The following is a 15699-nucleotide window of genomic DNA, read 5'->3' on the forward strand; positions in this document are numbered from 1 at the left end:
AAAAATAAGTCACTACGAATAATTATAGTACTTTATTACTAAGTAGTATTATATATATATATATATATATATATATATACTGGAGGAAAAAAAAACTGCCAATACATCATAAAGGCAAGAAACTGAGTATTAAAATTTAAACATTTTCTCCTCAGACCCATACAATCTTGTCTAAAATGTTTAATTTGTGGATGTTATGCTCATTCTGTTGAACTGGTATGAACTCAAAATGTTTCCCCTTTCTTTTGTTGAATCCATTTATTAAAAATATTCTAATGAAAACCAAAAATGCTTTAAATTTGTAATAAATCAGAAATGTAATGAACTGTAAGAAACAGAACAAATGATTACATATAACAGGGTTCATACAAGTTGGTCAAAGAAGAATTCCATGACTTCGTTTCCTATCGACAAGCTGTCTCACTTCATTTTTTATAAGGCATACATCAAATAAGAGTGTGTGCTTTTTCTTTCTTTTTATATTAATAATGACTATGATTATGAAAAACTAAATAAATGCAAGCTACAAGCAGGTTATGCTGTCATGTCAAGTACAAACGTAGAATTACAACTCTCCTTCTCATGAGCTATCTCATTTTCATTTTTATTTTAGTACAACAAATATAAAATCAAATTTTTATATGTATTTCCACACAGATGTGCCTGATAGTGAGCAGGGAATATTCTAGTTTCACATTACATTTGAATGTGTGTGTGTTTTTTATATGTTTTAAGTTCTTTGATCTTTTTGTCCAGTTCTTTTTTTAAAAGGTTGCAGACTTAGAAGTTTGTTCTTAGCAGATTAATGCAAACTGTTTGATTTTGTAATCAAGGCCAGCTTTTCTATGCTTTCAACCTTCAAGGTAAATTCATCAGCTGATGTTTCAAGGGCATGTCCACCTGTCTCAATTTGTTACTTCTTTTTTCATCACTTTCATTCATGAGTGGTTTTTGCTTGAGTGTTTTCATTTGCCTTGTGTCCCTTTTACTCATCCAAGTAGGAATAGTACTTTTGCCTTGCACCATCTGCAGAGAGTAAGAGGGCCTTTGCAAACATAACATTCTGTATCCCTCCTCCTTAAGGCAAAATGGTCACACACAAGACACTGAGCTATGTGCATTTTCTCTTGAAGATTTTCAACCTCAATCTGATGATTCACTACCATCAAGGCATTCCCAAGAGACAGAAGCAGCAAGACCTGCACAAATTCCCACAGCTTTTCAATGCTACCTGCCATTGTTTCATTGTCAAAATCAGTAAATTCTGTTTTTCTGCTAGTTACAGTATCACTGATGTACTGTCTCTACTGTCTGAAGATGTAATCGCAGCTGTTCTCATCAATATGTTTTACATCAACAAGCATTTGATGTACCTTTTTGAGCTTTTTCTCATGATTCCTGTTCCTTGGCCATTTCATATGGATCCAAGCATGCCATGTTGCACATCAATGTGTATTGTAGGAAAGATTTATCCTGCAACTTCAGAATAAGTGACAGCAAGCACTCTTTACTCTCCATCATAAATGCAAGTTCTCTTTTTTCACTTATTTTTTTAATTGCCATGAATTCCTTCAGTATCTTCTCTGCTGTAAATCCACCATCTATTTTGTTTGGATGGCAGAGGATTTTTCTGAATGCAACATCAATGCTCATCAATTTGGACACAGTGAGGGTTTCAGAATTACACCCCCCCCCCTTTAATGAACATGTGCATGACAGATTTAATCACACGGAAGAGATCACCCTCAAGAAATGAAACCATTGATTTCTCTGTCAGATGTACAGTCAGAAAGGGAGCCACTTCTTCTGCAAGCAATAGGTGAAATGCAAGTATAGCAGGCATCAGTGGATCTTTACACTCTTCCTTGACAGTACTGTGCAACTTTGTAGCAAGATTTGTGATTTTTCCAGACTCTACTGCTTCTACATAGTTCTTTATGTCTGGCATTATTTTAATAACTCTCTCTGTCACTGGCACATTTTCTAACCAATATTGTTTTGCAGAAATTCAGTAGCATGAGTGGTTTGTTCATTCCTGTGGTTTTATCATAATCTTCACATCAAAAAGGGGAGTCCTTCAGTAACGAGTAAACCCAACTTAAAAACTGGTCAATCTTCCAATCTGTAGAATTTGCTCCTTTCTTGAATGCCATATGTAAAATATACAAACCAAAACTTCATAAATTAAGGACTACTGAATTCACATATCTTTCAAGTTCCATTTGAATCAAGTTGTGGAACTTTAATTAACACTGGGTTCATCCACTGAAAGCTGAAATAAGGATTTTCACTTCAATCCTTCTGTTGATTTGTGGAAAATCTCTACCATGTCCTCAGCTGTGGCATACCCATAAATTCTGAAGTGAGGTAGCATGTAAATACAGAATCATTATCCCACATTCTTAGGTGCAGGTTCATTTGTTTAATTTCTGTTTTGGTGTTTAATTTAAGTTGTCATCAAAACAAAGAAAATGTCCTTAGTCTTGTCAGAAGTGACCTGAAATGTGGTGCAATACTGAAGACAGTCAAATAAGTTGATTTATTTTTTTCTCCATATTGGAAGTTGCTAGCTATTTCACTACCTGGAAACATACTGTTATGACAGCAGATGTCACATGACGCTTGGAGCATGTGCACTGGAGTTTCTCAAAGGATCATGAAGGCCCGAGTGCATTCGAGATGCCCTCTTTTTAGTATATAAGCCTGGCGAGAAAAACCAGCGGGAACAGCAGATAGATCGGAGAGATAGATAATTGAGTCAAGTGAACAGTAGGCACCATAAGTAAAGTGTGTGAATCACTGTGATTTATAGTGTGTGTTATAAAGGTTGTTAAGTTTAGAGTGACTGTGGAAATTCTGTGTATTACAAAGTTGTATCGAGAAAGAATAAACTAGTTTTAATTAAGAAAGGACTTGTATCGCTGAAGTTCCTCAGAAAGAATTTACTCTGGAATTTAACAAACGAGCAGAGACGTAACAATACTTTTGAAGAGGTCATGAAACAAAAAAGAAATTTTTTTGTAGAACTGGAAAAAAAACACAGTTAGTTAGGATCAAAAGTGAGACAGATCTTGTGATTATACTTAAAATCAAAACCTCTTCTAGATTAAACTAGCATAAAAAAATTGTCTTTCATAAATGTCACTATGTACGATAACTTTAGAAAATGTATTACTGATCAAAATATTTACTTTAATTAAATCATTCAAACAAAGAACCATACATGTGCATTCCAAAGTTTTGAGATATTCAAACTGTTAAATTTTAAGGTCTTCAGACAATGTCCTAATTTCCATAATTTTATAAAATTTCATTCTTTTGTATGAATTTAGCTTCTCATAAATCAATTTTCATATATATATCTATCAATTAGGTTTTAGAGGCAATTTAAAATTTGGAATAACAGTATATCTTCATTTTAACACCGCCACTCAAGGCAACCAATGAATGCTTCATATTAAAATACACTGGGAAAATGGATAACATGCAAATTGAATGGTAGAGAAAAAGAAAGAAAAGTATATAAAATCAAACTAAAAGTTCTGCACTGATAATTCTCTACAATACACTATAGTGGCTTTATATGCAAAATACTATGACAATAACATGCACTACTTCTATGCAACCGCAGGCGTGTTTTCCTCTAATTACAGTGCAGAAAAATATACAATTCACCTTTTAAAACTTGAGCTATATGAAGGATAATTAATTCTGCTGGATACACATTTCAGTAAACCAACACTGTAGATTACTTATAAATTTAAATTATATCAGACCCTTTCACTGTACACATGGACATCCCTGATTAAAAAAGTTTCAAGTAAAGAAAAAATCCCCAATTATACAAATATTGTAATCTTACCCATAGCATCTGATGACCAGTATGACCAGATAAGCTTCAAGCATCCCAGAATATCTGCTTCTATTCTGAGACCTTGAACTCCATCACTTTTTTTTATAGCCACTGATGCTGTTTCACTGTTGCCAAAAAATGTGTTTATATCCGTATATGATATTTCTTTTATTTACCTTTCCAAGCAAGTCTGATGTTTGTTGGTCTTAGCATGGCTACGTAATGCTTCTTCGCCCATGTCTAGTTTTGTGCCACACAACACATTCTACACTTTTGTCACCTATTTGTCAACCATAATTTATACCTCTCATCAGTTAGCCAATTATAATTGAAAATGCACTTTCTAGGTATGATCTGTTTAAATCCAGTCTACATGTATGTACGACAATCACTTCAACAGAGCCTACCTAATAATCAGGAACATTTCATAAGTGAATTACAGGCTAAATATTGTAGGTAAATGTAACACCGCCACTCAAGGCAACCAATGAATGCTTCATATTAAAATACACTGGGAAAATGGATAACATGCAAATTGAATGGTGGAGAAAAAGAAAGAAAAAGAAAGGCATTTGAACACGCAGCAAATTGAAAGTCTCCACGAACTAGTGCCTGCTCACATATTCTACGGTAACTTTCACCTTACACGATCTTCCCTCACATTCTATGACTACAACTGCAATCTGTAAAAAATTCTCAGACTTTTCAGGTCTGGAAAACATATCTTGTTTTTCCCTGACTTTCCATATATAGTTATAAAAGTATACAGTTTAATGTCCTACAAGTAAATAAAAAACTAGTTAGTTTTTATATGATCATATTTAGGCCAGATCTGTAAAATATATAAGAAAATTTGTTAAAAACCTTCTCTGAAATCTCGCCGAAGATATTTCAAATTTGGCCTTGGTCCTCGATGATCAAACCCTTCACGGTATTTCCTTCGTCTCCTTTGGAACATTACAGGGGGTCTGATTATTAAACAGAAACAAGGAATGCATTAGAAAGTTCAGTTGTAGGATTAAAATATCAAAACAATACTAAAAACGATTTACAAGAACAAGGAAAGCATTAGTAAGCTCAGTTGTAGGATTAAAATATCTGAACAATACTAATATCAAATTATAAAAATAAGGAAAGCATTAGTAAGTTGATGCTATAGTGTTAAAACATCAGAACAATACTAAGAGCAAAAAAAAAAGTATTAATAAGGTGAGCAGTAGGGTTAAAACTTCAAAACAGCATTAAGAAATTAAAGAAACAAGCAAATATTAGTATCCTCAGTTGTAAGGTTAAAACTTCTGAACACAATTAAAAGCAAAACGAAAACAAGGAAAGCATTAACAACTTAAGTTATGAGGTTAAACCTTAAAAAAACATTTAAAAAATAATACACAACAAGAAAAAGAGATAGCCACAATCCCTTACGATTAGGAATAGTAATACAATAATCAACAGACAGTAATGTACAAAACATGTGTATAGTTCTTAAAATTTGTGTAATTCATGTAAATAAATACTATAAACAACCCTTGTATGAGAATATCATTAACCTATGGGAAACAAAATGTAAGAAAACATATGCATACATGTACTCAGCATTTAACTGGATGCAAGTTAATGAAGCAGCATTAAAAACCATACACATTATAGAGATTTTATAACAGCATTAGCAAATTTCTAAAACATTTGTAATACTAGAAATACGACACGTTTTTATAGATAAAATGAAAAATTCCTTGGAGAAATTGTATTATTTGCCTATATCAATTTCTGGGCTTAAGATCACTAGAAATATTTTCTCTACCTGCCTATATGTATGCACATACACATCAGTTTCAACTAGTTCTTTTCAAAGAGTGTAAGTCAGCCTCTGGATTTCTCCAGTTTTTAATAGAAACTATGGACAAGGTGGTTTAAGGGACCACAGTAACCCTATCGTAAAAGTTTTTTAAAACTAAACCAAAATAAACCTAATGTGAAAATACATTTTTCACCAAAGTTTGTTTTTCCAAACATTGCCACTTTGAACACAGGACATCATAAACACGGCCATATCCTACAGCCAGAATTATAATAATTGATTTCTTAAATCTGATTGTCTATGAAAACTTTTCATTGAAACCCCACTGTTTCAAGCTAGTTGTGATCCTAAAAACCATATAACATGGCAGTCATACATTTTTTTACAAATTAAGATGTTTGTGGAAAAAACACAGTTTCTGATGAAAATCATGTAAAAACTGTATTAAACACCTAGTCACATGATATGTTTATACATCAAATAAACTATTTAACTGGTATTGGCAAAATTGTCTTTCCTAAAATAATCCTAAGAGCTTACTTGATGTTTGAAGAAAATTAGAGAGGGGGCTGGTACATTTCTGTGACCACCCTATACTCCTATGTAAATAATTTAAGCTGCAATTTCTACTACCTTACAATTTATGTATTAATAACAAATAGTGATATAGTGCAATTTATTTCTTCATGATCAACCAATAAGGAGGGAGGATATATTGCAGAAAGAAAGCTTTATTGTCTTAGTACTAAAGCGCAGAAATCTCTATTTTTTTATGTAGTATTTCTATTTACATGTTTTTAAAGCTGATAAATCCTCTAAACATTGCAATAAAGCTGAAAAATAATAATTCCATAAATAAAATGAAACAATGGGAGGGATATTTAACTGACTTTTTTGTTTTATTGATGGATTAGATTGTATTTTTTAATGTATTTCTTTCTCTTTGACAAGTAATATCTTTTATCTACAGGTAATGTTCAAGCACTATATAAACTGATGTTCTGAAGTTCTTTACCGTAGAAAAACTTTAAGTCTTCTATATCATTTATAATGTAAGAAGTATAGCACAGATTCAATGTATTCACATGCAACTAATGTTCATATACCTATTGAATACATACAATACCAATCTTTGATTACTTTTGATGGATTTGCTCTTGCAGAAGGAAGAGTATAAGTGGAAGGAGTTTCAGTGGAAGTTTTGGGATGTGTATAAGTGGAAGGAGTTTCAGTGGAAGTTTATGGGATGTATATAAGTGGAAGGAGTTTCAGTGGAAATTTATGGGATGTGTATAAGTGGAAGGAGTTTCAATGGAAGTTTATGGGATGTCTTATGTTTTGTAGTACAGTTGTAGAAGATAATGATGCTGGAGAAACACAGTTAATCCAACAATAATACTCTGTAATATCACGATTGTATCTTTACCTTAACTAGCTTGCCAGACACAGGACCACAAAGCATATGTTTACATAGAGAGAGAGAAAGATGCAGTTTTCATGGTCATTTTAAACCTTTTAAATCCAGGCTAGTAAAAATATAGTTAATTTGAGCAATCTTGCAACTACCATATAAATGTGAAACTATACATACTAAATATATCTTTATGAAATTAGGCAATCTTTTAGTAAGCTTAACAAGTTTATTGTACATAAAACATACGATGTTTTAATAAAGTATTTAAAGTAAAGATTTTTCTGTGAATTTACAAAATCTTTATTGTGTAAGTCTGAGTGAAAAGTATGTTCATGCCAAGAATAAAAATAATTCTTTTCATCTTAGATTCATATTTCATTTCCATGACCTCCAAAACATTCTATATGATTATCAAAAGTTTTTCTGTAAAACTTTATATTTATCTGTTACTTTCTGTACACTAACAATAACTGTAGCAAAATTATCAACAACAGTGAAATAAAAAGTTGAAAATTACGAAATAAAATTAATAATATTTTATTCTTCTTTGAATGTATCATTTATTGCCATATCTTCAAAATTTGGACTGTTAACTTTCAAATCATTATTCTTTTGTTTGACAGTTTTATTACCTGGCCTGTACCATGGAAGCAGCTTATTCTTCCATAAGCAATAAATCACAGCAAGACCAAATTAGCAGTTTTTCATACACTGATGCAGACTCTGAGCCATGAACTATATGAACATTGGAATTTGAACAAATAGATATATAGATATACTTCTGCAGGGTCCCCAAATTTGTTCTGTTTAAAGAGTAAATAAAACCAAAATTAAAAGTAACAAATGTTTTTTTTCTTGCTTTTGAAGTTTATATGTCATGCTGTGTTGTAGCCTCCAGAGTGCATAATTCTTCTGGTGATTCATGGCATGCATATGTTTTACTGATGTCACAACAGTACAAATTGCAACAATAAGCACCTCTTATGTCTACTGACTGACAGACAACACATTACTGTACAGTGGTGCAAGTAGATAAAACAGGCAACTCCTCCAGGCGACCTTTGGCTCCCTTTTGGGGAAATTACAATACCACTAGAAGCAATGAACTTTGCCAACATATGGCAAGCAAGCACTTCCTTTGACTACTATCTTTTACTGCCAAATTTAAAAGGATGATTGTATGCTCAATATAGAAGAAAAAACGCTTTTTATATTTGTTATAAACATGTCCATCAAGTAAGGCTGTGTGGTTTAGAAAATTGCCTTGAAAGTTATGGAAAGAAGGGTGGGGCTTCTCTGGTAGGGATTGGAAAAATGTATTTATATCTCAGCAAATTAAGAAGACAAGATATTCAAACTTTTATATATGAGCTTGTAATTGTTTACAGTTTGTGTTCCTAACTGGTTAAACATTAGACACAATAATACTGAAGTTATACAATAAAAAAAGCGAAAACCAAGAGTGTATGCATGTCAAATGACACAGAGAAGTAAAGATTGTGAACTTTTAATATTTCCTTTTGAAAATAAAACCTAGATAATAATAAAAAAGTGAATTATAAACTACATTTTGATGCCAACTTTGATAACATACATTGAAAATAAAGATGTTCAGTTAAATTTTGAATGTAACTCTGTAACATAACATAATTATATGCTCACTTCTCAAATTGACTAAGCCCAAATGAAAAGGGTTAAGTAATTCTGTGATGTTATAGAATGGCTTACTTCTTGTGGTAATACCTGTCACCCAATGGTTTAACACTGGAATTGATACTATTTACAAGTCATCATCTATTGTATTCTGTATTACATCCATAACAGGTAAACGCCATTCCATTTGTAACACTATAGTGGGGAATCCATTTTGTATGTTTTGTCTTTTAGAATCACTTTTCCACTGATACCTATTTTGCTCCACTTTGACCACAGCTGATTATTGCATGAAGGAACTAAGCAGCTTATTCTTCACACGTTAAAAGATAGAAAAGAAAGAAGAAAAAGGTGATAAATGCTGTTATGACCACACAGCAAGGTGAATCAGTTCTGAACAATTATCATAATAGTACAACACCACTACTGTGATTTCACATCAAGGAATTAAAAGAAGCATTACAGGAAAAGTACTTAAATATTCTTGTTTCATTTTGTTTGTCTCAGTAGTAAATGGTAATGATAAAATGTTGTAATCTGCATTATTACCTGGGTGCCCATACTCAATGCAATGGTAAGCTTACTGACATGCTGAAAACATCATAATTCAGGGATGCTTCTACTGTAATAGTTATATTCTAGTGTTACTATTAATAATAATAGTGTAATATGAAACCTGCTCTAAAAAACTAGCTTATTGCCTAATTAATTAACACAAACAAATTAAGATCAAGTGCAATATAAATTAAAATATCCTTCCCTTGTTCCATTTTCTTTATTATAATGTTTAGAAGATTTAATCAACTTTGAAAATGTAAATACTACATAAGAAAACAGAGATTTATGTAGTTTAGTACTAAGCTGATAAAACTTGTTTTCAGCAAGAGAAACCCCCTAGTCCACGTACTCTATTTTATCATTTACCATACATATATCCTAAGTATTTAAGACATCTTTAAAATATTTTCCTATGATATTATAAGTTGTAGTTTAACCTGAATATGCATCATCCAATATTTCAAAATATGTTTTTAAAGTAGTAATGACTTTTGGAATCATCAAAAAGTACCAGGTACCAGGCCCTCATTGTCAATTTTCTTCCAATTAGTTTTATTTCCTCGGGTAATCTCCTAGGATTATTTGTCAATGCCAATTCTCAAGTAGTTAATTTTATGTACAAACATGACGTGATTGGTTGCTTTATCCAATTTTTACTGGATTTTCATCACATTATATCTAGCCCAGAAAAATCTTAAACTCACCCTATCATATCATTTGGGTTCTTAGGAATGTAACAAGCACAAAACAGTGGGATTTAAAAGAAAAATTTTCTTATCCCACCAAATCTAGGAATTAATTTTTTCAGATCCTGACTGCAGGATGAGGCCATGTTTATGAAATTGTCAGGCCAAAATAGCCAGCAGTTGGAAAATGAAATTCAGGGGGAAAATGTCTTTTGGCATAAGGTTTACTTTGGTCCTATTTTCAAAATATTTCAAGATGGGGCAATTTTAAGCCCTTAAATCACCTTGTTCTTTTTTCTCCAAGTATATATTACCAAATTCTAATGCTAATAACCCCAGTCCCAAGATCTTGAAAAAAACATACACAGTATGTGTAATCACTAGTTTAAAAAACATAAAAAGAGGAACAGGTAACTATTTTCTTCATAATTCAAGTAAGTTTATATTCTTTTGTATGCACACAGTGCAGAGTCCAAGTTTGAAAATACAATGCACAGTTAGTCAAATTAATCTTCCAAAAATGTCATTAAAAGCTTACTCGAAAGTAATTTCATACTCATTTTTACTTCTGCTTTATCCTGTTTCTTTTACTGAAAAACAAGAAAAAATGTATTAATGTGAAACTATAACTAAAGCTTGTAGTTTGGGAAAATGGATAAGAGTAGTTTTGGGGGATTCCACAGATCTGTCGTTATGACACCCCCCCCTCTACAGTAATTTGACGTAATGTGGCACCTCTTCTCATAGTTGCAAACAAATGCTAATTCATTCACTAAATTACATATTTTATGATTTGAAAGCTGAAAGAATGTGTTTATTGAGTTTTTGTGTTTCTAGCTTTTTGTGATTAATTTACTTGGTTTTGTTCTGATCTCAAAAATAACGTTTTAGAATAAAACATTTTAAACAATATAGTTCATCGGTGTAGTATTCAGAATTACATGAAAGGAAGGGGTGGGTGGGGGAGGTCAAAACTGGGTTGTCAAATCTGCTTGGCTTTAGAATATGCAAGTGCTAATGGTGCTATAAGATTTCAGACGGCATACTGAAAGAAATATTACAACAAATTGGAAGAAAAATTCATCACTTCCAATTTTTCAGAAAAAAGTTAACCTCAAAATTACGTTTGAATAGAATATTAACACTAGAAAGTTAAAACTTGAGACCATAATTTTAGAATATACTCTATACTGCTGTCAAATACAAGAATAGTGTTTCTGATTATTACCATTTTATATTCCAGCTATCCAAGTAATTAGAATATTAGCTTCTGTTGGAGTGACTGCCTATGACTGTATGCATTCATTTTGCTTGTCACATCCCAAGAATGTGAAGGTGTGGCATAACAGCTATTGTTTACATAACTAGCCTCAATAACACACGTTGTTCTTGCTTATCTAGTATCTCTAAATAATAATGTAGCTTTAATTTAATGGATTACTTAATATAAACTATAAACATAACCAGTGTTACTTAAGGTAAGATTTCTTACAAAAGTTACATCAAGTTAATATTTATTATCATTCAAAATATGTTGATTAATGCTTAACTTGCTCATTTAACTGAGTTTGTCAGAAACTACTAGACATGGACTAATAACAATCTAATAACATGTAATACTGTTGCTTAGAGTAAGACTGCTTTAATTAGAAAAGTTACAGCAAGTTAATATTAATTATTATTTATTTACTCAAAAAATCGTGATGAATAACTTGCACATTTAATTCAGTTTGTTAGAAATGACTAAACACAGGCTAATAAAAGTCTAACAATATGTAATATCATTAAGTTGTTAGCCTATGTACACAAACAAGAATCTTATTTAATTATGACTAGCTTTAGCTAGATAGGATAGCACTGAAAAAGGAAAACAAAACTCTTGGACACTGTCACATGCCACTTAAACATTGAATAATAAGGTAGGCTTTAAGTTGTTTGATTTATTGATTTCGCAGCACACAATGTGTATTTCTAGTTTCTTTTAGCCTGTACTGTACAATGTAAACATAATAAGGGTTCTTTATAAACATCCACCAATATCAAGAACTTCTCACTTAAAATCTCGTATTTCTTTTAATAAAGTTGTGAATTAGTTTTGAATTTTTTCACACAGATGACAAAAATAGAAAAGATTTCAAACATCTGCAGGAGGATGTTTTCATATTACTGTGATTTTAAAATTTCTATTATATATTATCTGCCACATGCTGAGACAAAATTCCTTACTAGTTTTGTCATATGAAATCTAAGAACAATTACTTTTAATAAAGAATTAGAAATAAAGTTTTAGAAATCTTGTGAGCTTTTGGAGGGAAAAACCTACAGAATGATATTAACCATATTTTCAGTTTTTTACAGGTTTCGTACTATGTTGTGTGTATATACAAGTTTATGTAGAACAGTTTAGGATTAAAAGAGTTTATATTGACATGTCAGTAGACTTCTACATGTGCACCATTAGTGGCTCTCAGTACGTCTAACTGATATGCGATATCAGTCCACATTCACTGCAACATGTCCACAGACAAAAAACATGACAATAAAAACTGTTTGAGTGAGCTACAAGACGTTGAAAACTACAAGGTTGTTTTTACTTAGTTATTTAATTATTAAATTTTAAAATACAAGAGATAATTTTGGACCACCCTGTAAATGCAGATGTTAAAGAAAATGTGGGAATTGTGACTAGAGAAATCAATATAAATACAGATCCTCAATACATAAAAAAGAAACTGTATTTAATTATTTTATTTTTCTTCTTCTTTTGCATTATTTTAAAATCAAAATTATTCACAATTCTGGTGTGTTGAGCAGAATATACAAACACAAGATACAGATTCCATCGAGCCTAGAGAACAGACACAGGTGACAAACAGAATCTTGAAACTGAAGATACACTGACGTGGTGAAGGAAGAATAGCAAAAAAGTATTCAGATTCATTCCCATACCAGCCTGTTTGACATCTGCTAAAGGGTACATAAGACTGGGAGGCAAAAACATAGCCAAGTGGTGAATGTGATGAGATGTAACATAAATTTTATGTTCAAGGTAGTCTGTAACATCACAATATACAAGACAGACCAGCTGCACAAGACAATTTGTTAATTTGGATAGAGCAAGATCCATAGAGCGCAAATCATCATAGGATATAAATTACCAATACCAATTACCTAAAAAAAAGTTAACATTTGTGTAATAAAGCAGCCCTGATCAGACATAGAAAAACATTCTTCAGGAGAATCAGGGTCAGTCAGAGTAGGTGACACAGTAGGATAAAAAAAACATTGGCGACAATCTGTAACAGTCCAAGTCTGTGGTATGGAAGCTCTATCAGGGCACAAGTACAGAGTCCTCCTGGAAAAAAGAAGGAAGTACAAGAAGCACCAATGGCAAAAGTGTCTTCAGTAAAAGATGGTAAAATGGAAAAATTGCAAAGGGTTTGAAAGTAGATGCAAGACAACTTAATGCCAGACTTAAATCTCACTGAGGACAGTGTCTAGGTATCAGTGGGATATGTAATCGAAAAGCTCAAAAAATAATCTGAAGAAGTGGGGCAGACAGAGACACATGACATCTGCAAAATCAAATTAAGCAAGCTACTGAGGAGTTGAAGATAGACAAAAAAACAATACAAAAAAAAAACTGTAGAGGCACCAACTCTTTAAAACAGACGAATGAAGTTGGTATACTGATAGGAAGGAACGTCTTCTAGAATGTGATAATATTTAAACTATCCAAAAATAGAAACCGGGTTCATTAACAAAAGACTGTATAACAGCCAGCTGTGTGTGTGTGAAGCTGTAGATAACAAATATCTTTGTGGGAGATATACCCAAAAAAATAATGGAATGGAATCATGGGCATCTGCATAAATTTTTCCAGGAAAAAAAGGGGGGGGGCAAAGTAGTGTGAAGTTATGTAGTGAATAAAAAATTCACACACATATGAATAAAGAAAGAATTATGTTTCTCATATTCCTGGAGAGGGTGGAGGTGCCAATTAAAATTGAATGTAACAGGCACTGAAAAATATTACACACAGGATTCTTGTGGGGAATGATACCCAAGAGTAAAGTGAAATGCTAAAACCCTAATCAGTTCCTTCTGGCAAAGTTCCCCTGAATAGGAAACAAGTTAAAAATAAAATACCTGCGAAGAGGTTAGGTGACAGAAAAACAAGTACTTTACAACACAACCCAGCAGATGAAAGAACATATGAGCCACATAGTACTATAAATAATATAAGTGAGACTTTTAGGTAAAGAAGACATCAAAGTAATTACGTGATACTGAGTATAAAAATCATGAGAATGAGAACAAACAATAATGGTGCAGAGATATATGTCTCGTTTTGAGCAGGGGCAAAAAACTGTCAATGGGTAAAAGTAAAAAAAAAACCATGTGATTGAACCCCCTCCCCTTAATAAACAAACTAAGTATACAACAGCATGAATATCCACGGTTGACAATAGAGAAAATTACTCTGTTCATTACAGGCACATTGCATAAGTACTAAGTCACATAAATAGTGATAGTGGAGGAAATAGCTGCACCAGAAAGAATGTTGTGAAAAATGTTTATAGCACAACTACCAACAAGATGGCAGTTGATAATATGAATGATAAAGTGAGTTGGTTAAAAATATGATTTTGATTCCTCCACAATCTCGAAAATATTTGTGATTACATTTAGCTCTTTGTGGGTGTTCAAACAGCAATTTTTTTAAAACCAAGAACTGGTGCTGTTTTTACAGAGTGTTAGGAATTTGTGCATATGCATGCTCCCTAAAAAATGGGGCTAAAAATAACATATGGTATAAAACCTGGTTCAACATAAAGTGAATTTGGTGTAAAAATTCCATGTAGGGCATGACCACAAAGAAAGGGATGGAACTTAAGAGAATATCATACTTTGGGCATTTTTCCATACTTAACCGTATGGCAGCAAGGCACAAACAACTCAAAAACAATTTAACTTCACAAAGAACTAAATTAAAATTGTACAGGGAACATAATATAAAAGTGATGGCTGGTCTGGAGATTCTAGAAATGGGGCATGAGTCACATGATACACACAAAAATTTTGATGGGACTGAAATTTGTACAAGATTACAGAAGGAACTGAGAAAGGAAACAAAACAGCAACATTATAGTTGAATGAATCATACTCTAATGTAACTTTTAAAACAATTTATTACAAGTATACATCCTTCACTATAAGGTTTAGGTAAATTTACTTAACACCATGCATTATTTTTTAGTTTATGGAATTACTTAAAACTATGTGTTATTTTTTAGTTTATAGACAAAAAAAAGCATCAAAGCTTAGAATTGTTGCAAGTTTCTTAAGTAATATATTTTCTAACTTCATACGTTACTAAACAATAGAAAAAATTGGTATGTATGGTTAACAATAGAAAAAAGTTGGTATGTGTGATTAACAAAACCATACATACCAATTTTTTCTATTGTCAATCACAAATACAAACTTTTTTTATTTCATAAAGATAGTTTTTACAAGGGTTGGTAATTACAATGCTACCTGCAAGTCTGAAGGATAACACTTCTAACATGACTATCAGACTGGAAAAAATTCTCTTTTGTCTGATCTTGTATTATTAATTTCTACAGATCTGATTGACTTTCAGAAAAAATGAAGCCAGAACACAACACGTACTTTTAAACTTAAAATTTAATCATAAAATATAAATATCTTTGTTGAATAATGATATGAC

General features: G+C 32.0%; 1 protein-coding gene across 1 annotated transcript in view; it reads right to left on the bottom strand.

The window, feature by feature from the left end:
• LOC106468296 (YTH domain-containing protein 1-like) overlaps nucleotides 1-15699 on the bottom strand; it is an 85501-nt gene that overhangs the window by 6806 nt on the left and 62996 nt on the right. The window contains exon 14 of the mRNA XM_022396638.1: nucleotides 4718-4821. Coding sequence (XP_022252346.1) covers nucleotides 4718-4821 — 104 coding nt within the window. The remainder of the gene's footprint in view (nucleotides 1-4717; nucleotides 4822-15699) is intronic.

The sequence above is a fragment of the Limulus polyphemus genome, unplaced genomic scaffold (genome assembly GCF_000517525.1).
Source record: "Limulus polyphemus unplaced genomic scaffold, Limulus_polyphemus-2.1.2 Scaffold2953, whole genome shotgun sequence".
NCBI classification, from domain to species: domain Eukaryota; kingdom Metazoa; phylum Arthropoda; class Merostomata; order Xiphosura; family Limulidae; genus Limulus; species Limulus polyphemus.